Below are 6,849 nucleotides of genomic sequence, written 5' to 3' on the forward strand. Positions count from 1 at the left end.
ATCATGCGCCTCTCAAATTTGCTGTCAATTCTCTGTCCTTCCATCTGATTTATGTGATCTCGATGTGAGATCATTCACTGAACCTTCTCCAGCTGAGTAGCTCATTAGAATTGAAGCCTTCTTAACTGTATCAGTTATGATCAACATCCAAGTGAAGGAATGTTGGTTTATTGGGCCGTTCACTTTTAGAATAAGACGTATTCTAGAAAAAATATCTAATTTTTAATACTATAAGAAAGAGAGCTAATATCACTATAAATACTTTTTCTGACCCATTGTCGATACTAAGTAGCAGTCCAAAATTTGTATCCATTTAAAGTTATTATATTATTTAGGTGAATATTAGTATAAGGAGTAATATACACAAAATTGCTATTACAATACTAAAATAGTGAATTTGTATTGAGAATGGATGATATTTTAAATTAAGTAATAAAAATATTTTTGATTAGATATAAATTAGTAATAATAATTAGGTGTTGTTTAATCTATGAGCAGAATAGTAGGTTTAAATTATTACTAAATTAATTTTTAAAAAATTGTATAGAAATTGTTTTAAAGAAGATTTAATTTATTCCTATAAAAGATTTTGTGGCTCGCTTACAAGTTTAAAATAAAAGATATACCTATGTTATATTAAAAAAAAATTTAATCTTAATACGCATCAACCACTCATTTTGCCGAAGGATTGGATTGGATGCTTGGATAGAGACGCCTACTCTACAAAAATAATTGCGTAATACACCTATTTTGTTATATTGTTATGGAAGTTGAGATAATTTCGGAAAAGAAAAGAGCTGTTCGGTTTGACTAGAGTAAGTTCGGATCTGTTCGTTTATTCCAACCGCTTTAATAACTCCAACGGTCCAACTTCACTTGCGGCAGAACAGGCACCACTAATTCCAACGCTGCCAGGTGTCGAGCAACAAAAACTCCTATTTGGCTTGCGTCATCCATCCAGTAGCATCACGTCCACATGAAACGGACGGCCCATATCGCTCCAATCGGCTTCCGACTTCGACGGAGATCACAACCTTTTACCACCGGAATTGAAGACGGAGTTCGCAAAGATTCCTTTCGCTCTCAAGATTCCTCTCTCTCTGTCTCTCTGTCTCTTCGTCATCTCCTGAGATCCACTCCATTCAGCTAGTGAGTTGGAATTCCAAGAACGAATCCGCCACTAATGGCGTCCTCCGCCCTCACTTGCAACGTAGGGTTGCCCACCCTGTCCATCCGCCGCCGTCGTCTTCCTCTGCAAACCCTAGCTTCTCGATCTCTCCCCTCCGTCTCCTCTTTAAAACTCAACTCCTCTAGTATCCAGCTCCAATCATGCCTTCCTAAACCCCTCCTCCACCTCCGCCGATCCGATCCGATCTCCACCACCACAGTCGTCTCCGCCGCGGCCTCCTCCGCCGCAGGTGTGCCATCCACCGCCCCGTCTAGTCCGCCGTGGCAAGGCGCAGCCTTGAAGCCCCTCGTTGCCTCGATCGCCACCGGCGTGATCATATGGCTCCTCCCTCCCCCCTCCGGCGTCGCCCGCAATGCGTGGCAGCTCCTCGCCATCTTCCTCGCCACTATCGTCGGCATCATTACCCAACCCCTCCCCCTTGGAGCCGTCGCCCTCATGGGCCTCGGCGCCTCCGTGCTCACCAAAACCCTAACTTTCTCTGCTGCCTTCTCCGCTTTTGGCGATCCCATTCCCTGGCTCATTGCCCTCGCCTTCTTCTTCGCCCGGGGGTTCATCAAGACTGGCCTCGGTAACCGTGTCGCGTACCAGTTCGTCTCCCTCTTCGGCAGCTCCTCCCTTGGGCTCGGTTACAGCCTTGTGTTCAGCGAAGCCCTCCTCGCCCCGGCGATCCCATCTGTGTCAGCTCGCGCTGGTGGCATCTTCCTGCCGCTCGTGAAGTCTCTCTGCGTTGCTTGTGGCAGTAATGTCGGGGATGGAACGGAGGAGCGGCTCGGGGCTTGGCTCATGCTCACTTGCTTCCAGACCTCGGTGATCTCGTCGTCGATGTTCCTGACGGCGATGGCCGCGAACCCTCTTAGTGCAAATCTCACCTTCAATACGATTAAGCAGACGATAGGGTGGACGGATTGGGCGGTGGCGGCGATAGTTCCCGGTTTGGTGTCGCTTGTAGTTGTCCCATTGCTTCTATACTTTATCTACCCACCAAGTGTGAAGAGTAGCCCAGATGCGCCCAAACTTGCAAGAGAGAAGTTGGAGAAGATGGGGCCAATGACCAAGAATGAGATTATCATGGCGGGGACTCTCGTTCTCACGGTAAGTTGCTCTTTTCTGTTTTTTGTTTGTGTAGATCGAGTCACTAGTGTTACTTTTTTGTTCTGCTAATTGAATTTTGAGGGTAATTCCCTTGATTCCTTATGCTGCAACATATCTTTATTTGCCTAGAAAAGTATAAGTGACAAAGATAGTTTTGCAAAGCTAAAGCTAAAGTTCTCAGCATCTATATTTTGGACTTCATAGATAAAGTTATCTTTGGCTTTTGGATGATTACTTCCCTTTGTAAATTTTGCTAATGATCCTTCTTTTGTTATTTGATTTTGTTGGTACATTGTTTGCAACCTTTTTTTCTCTTCGGAGAAGTCGCCTTTCTGCCTTTTATACGTCTTTCATCTAGGCCATTCTTTGAAAATTTTATAAATGCATCGTTCTACTTTTAAGTACTTGGATCTTAAAATAGACTTTTCATGCAAACTGTTTAATTTTATCTCTCCAAGTTGAGCATGGAAGTGAGTTTAATTGTTTGGTGTATTAACCATCAAAATTCATCTGTTTGATTGTTTATAAAGTTCCTATTATGTGATACGTGCTAGATTTCTTGTACCATACAGAACTTTGAATCCTCTGCAACGTTCTCTATCCTGAGCAATTTTGCCAGATTTTTTTCTTTTTCATTTATGATCCTTAAAGCCTTAAAATTCAGTGTTGTTTATTTTCTCACACCATAACCAGGTAGGTTGGTGATGCTTGGCCTGATTATCACTATATATTTATTCTGTGTACAATTTTGTCTTTGTGAATATGTTTTATAACATTCATCAATATTTTGTAAATCCTTTCCCCTTCTTCACCAAATCACATATTGTGCTTTGTTATAGTAGACTTTTAGTTTTCTACTACTAGCTGACATTTTCTAGGACCACATGTACTTATGTTATGTCTGTATATACATTTTCTCCACAGAGCTGTTCTTTGTCATACAAAATGTTATTAGGCAACGATTAAATATTTAATGCCATATTGGATACAAGCATGCTTAAGGGGTCAGCTATAAGATGAAATTTGCATGGTGATTCTGTCTGTAACTCACTAAAAGGAGGGGACAAAATTTTCATGGTGATCCTGGCCACAACTTACTAAAAAGAGGGGACTTTCTTTTGCTCACGGAAACTTGTTTCTTCCATCATTCCAATCAGGTTGGGCTATGGATATTTGGTGGGGCACTGAATGTGGACTCAGTGACTGCAGCAATTCTTGGCTTATCCGTTCTTCTCATAACAGGGGTTGTAACATGGAAGGAGTGTTTGGCAGAGTCAGTGGCATGGGACACCCTCACTTGGTTTGCTGCACTGATTGCAATGGCTGGCTATCTCAACAAATATGGTCTAATCTCCTGGTTTAGTCAAACAGTTGTGAAGGTATCTTCTTTGTAGTCCTTGCATTTTTGTCTTGATAGAAGATGAAGTTATTTTTATATGATATGCTGAAGAATTTCTCAGTGACAATCTTTCATGAATCTACAGCTTACTTACAGGTGTTACAAATAGAAGTTTACATGATAGCATTGATTATAGATGTCAATATACTTAGATATGCCTCTATATCATTAATTAACAATGACACGTGATTAGTTTTGGTTTCTGTACTATTTGTACTGTTGATCATGATTGTTCCTAGCTGGGTCAAGCATGGTCCTCTTTGTGCATGGTTGTATGGCTGATTTTGCTTTCATTAACCTAAACTCTATATAGGGCCATAGCTGGTTTTATGTTTCACACCCTTATATTCATGTTGCTTGAAGTTATACAATACTTAATAAGCTCTAGATAGCAACGCACAAGTCTTTTGCATCATCCACTCTATTCAGAGTTTAGTACAAGTCTTTTGCATCATCCACTCTATTCAGAGTTTAGTTTGTCAATTCAAATTTAAGTTATTCATAAATTCAATCTGATCCTAGAATAACAGTTGATTGAATTGGATACTGTTTTATGTCATGCTACTTGAATCAGATTTTACATAAGCTAGTAAAGAACTATTTTCTGTGCTGTTCCTTCGGATGCATCATAGTTACAAATTTGAAATTTGAACTTGAATGGTAGCAGCTATAATCTAAGAGATTGATTTTCATGGCTGATTCTGGAAATATCTGAGTTTTAAAATGTAATGAATCTCTGATGTGGCTCCTCTCACACTCCATGGTCCTGTCTAGTTTATGTTTTTGCTTTTCTTTTTCTAAATCTAGGCCCGTTTTAGAGGTTATTTTCCTTCTACTTTTGGTTCAATGTGAGAATTGACTAGCGTTCTTTTCCTAAACTAGAATTCTTATATTGTTATCTATTATTTTATCTGAATCAATAGTTGGTTATTGGTCATAAACCAATTTTTACTCAAAATGTGTTACTTGGAGTATTAACCCTACAACTACTTGAGATCTAGTCTGTAAATATTAATTTGTCGCCACAAAAGCTCGTCAATGCATCAAGAGTCACCTACAGAAACTATTAGTAACCACTGTTTGATGCAATAGTTGGGTTTCAATGATAAGATGCTGAAACTGACGGTCAAAGTAGAACCATATACTTTTATCTGGATACCTGCTTTGCTCTTTTGACCCTAGTGATACAAAATAAATAACAATTTTTCACGTCTCGTTATTATCAGCAGATCAACTTGTAAGAGTGCAAATCAACTTTTATTGTATATTTGAATTATTTTTGGATGTTAGGTGTTTCAACTCTTGTGAGACAGTTAATATTTGTTTGGATATTTAGATTGCTTTTGCTTATGTGATCATACCTCTGCAGCCTTCAGTGTACATCATTTACTTCTCACTATGATCAGTATTTGCATGCATAGTATGAATTTCTTATCTTTTGCTATACTATGTTATGATTTCTTCCTTCCTTGCTACTAATGAAATCTCCACCTCAATTTCAGTTTGTAGGAGGGTTGGGTCTGTCTTGGCAGCTCTCTTTCGGCATCCTTGTACTCCTTTACTTCTATTCCCATTACTTCTTCGCCAGTGGGGCTGCGCACATCGGAGCCATGTTCACAGCCTTCTTGTCAGTGGCAAGTGCATTGGGCACCCCTCCTCTCTTCGCAGCAATGATCCTTGCCTTCCTCTCCAATCTCATGGGCGGTCTTACGCATTATGGCATAGGATCTGCACCAGTCTTCTACGGAGCCAACTATGTGCCATTGAGTAAATGGTGGGGATATGGTTTTATCGTATCCATTGTGAACATACTAATCTGGCTCGGCGTTGGAGGCTTCTGGTGGAAGACGATTGGCTTGTGGTGAGCAGTTTCCGGCCGTCGCAGTTGATTTTTATTGGGATATTCCCAGTAAGTTAAGAGAATTTTAGTCTTCCATTTTTAAAATTTCAGTAGATCATTTATTTTGGGAAGCTTGCTTGGAGAAAGCACAAGTTGCTACAGGACAAGGTTGATGTTGTACACAATTTTCTCGAACATGATTGATACAGTTTTGTATCCATCCGGTGAATTTTCCCGATTCAATCTTCTTCTTTTTTCCCTATGAGAACTTCTATAGTATGAGATTTCTCCTTTTGTTGTATAATTTCTTCGCAACTAGGGGATCTCCTTTTGTGATCACAGATCCGATGATCGAGATCATTTTACCATGGACTTGGCCTTTTGTATTATTATTTGTCTCTCTTGTTAAAAGGCTAATCAGCAGTTGTCTATCCCAACTACGGCCATGCTGTGCATAAACACATATTTTTAATAATTTTTAGGATATTTAGAGATGTTTTGTTGAACACATAATATAATTTAATATATTTATTAAAATTAATATAAATGTATAATATTAATTGATAATAATTTAAACTAATATCTAGTTGAACATAGAATAACAAGGAGGATTAAATATTTTATTTGTTGGTACAAGAATAATACGATAATATTATATTAAATATTGTCGATAATTTTTAAAACTCATCTATTGATAGCATTGTCCGTTGCAAGAAGATTGGCATCAACACTAGCACACCATAAATATATGCAACTTGTGAATCAAATTTTTTTTTCTCTCATCTTTGATAAATTTTGTCTTACAGTTGTCTAGGTTCAGCCCCGTGGTCTTAATCTTGGAAAGGCATGTGTGAAAAAAAACATGGTTTACCTATTAGATAATTGACTATGATCGATGAAAATAAGAAAAATAAAAAAAAATAAAAAAAGATAGGCTCCACGTATCATATCATGTCCGATAAGATAATACAATTTTAATTTAATAATAATAATAATAATTTATTAAAAAGTGAAGCACATCAACACAATGACGACATTTGCTGTGCCACTATTGGTCAATCCTATGATTGGTCGAGGATTCATCAATTTTTAAAAGAAAAATTTGCTTATAACACTTTATTTTCTTAAAACATATTTACAATTGCATTGCATTTTTAATATTTGCACATTAGATCATATATTTTTACTAAATACTTACATAAAAAAAACTTAATGTTAGAATTATTAACTGAAGTTGAAAATGCACGAAACAAACCGCAAATAGTTGAAAATGAACAATATTAAATACAAAATTCCCATATTATTATTATAACTATTCTTTTCTCTTTT

General features: G+C 38.0%; 1 protein-coding gene across 1 annotated transcript; it reads left to right on the forward strand.

Moving 5' to 3' along the window:
* The first annotated feature begins 911 nt into the window (after window positions 1-911).
* Window positions 912-5,888, forward strand: LOC140778138 (dicarboxylate transporter 1, chloroplastic). The gene is made up of 3 exons (XM_073122704.1): window positions 912-2,281; window positions 3,439-3,660; window positions 5,183-5,888. The coding sequence occupies exons 1-3, from the start codon at window positions 1,184-1,186 to the stop codon at window positions 5,543-5,545; spliced, it is 1,683 nt and encodes a 560-aa protein (XP_072978805.1). The 5' UTR covers window positions 912-1,183; the 3' UTR covers window positions 5,546-5,888.
* Window positions 5,889-6,849: the final 961 nt, after the last annotated feature.

The sequence above is a fragment of the Typha angustifolia genome, chromosome 15 (genome assembly GCF_048772165.1).
Source record: "Typha angustifolia cultivar Huaian chromosome 15, ASM4877216v1, whole genome shotgun sequence".
Lineage (NCBI taxonomy): Eukaryota > Viridiplantae > Streptophyta > Magnoliopsida > Poales > Typhaceae > Typha > Typha angustifolia.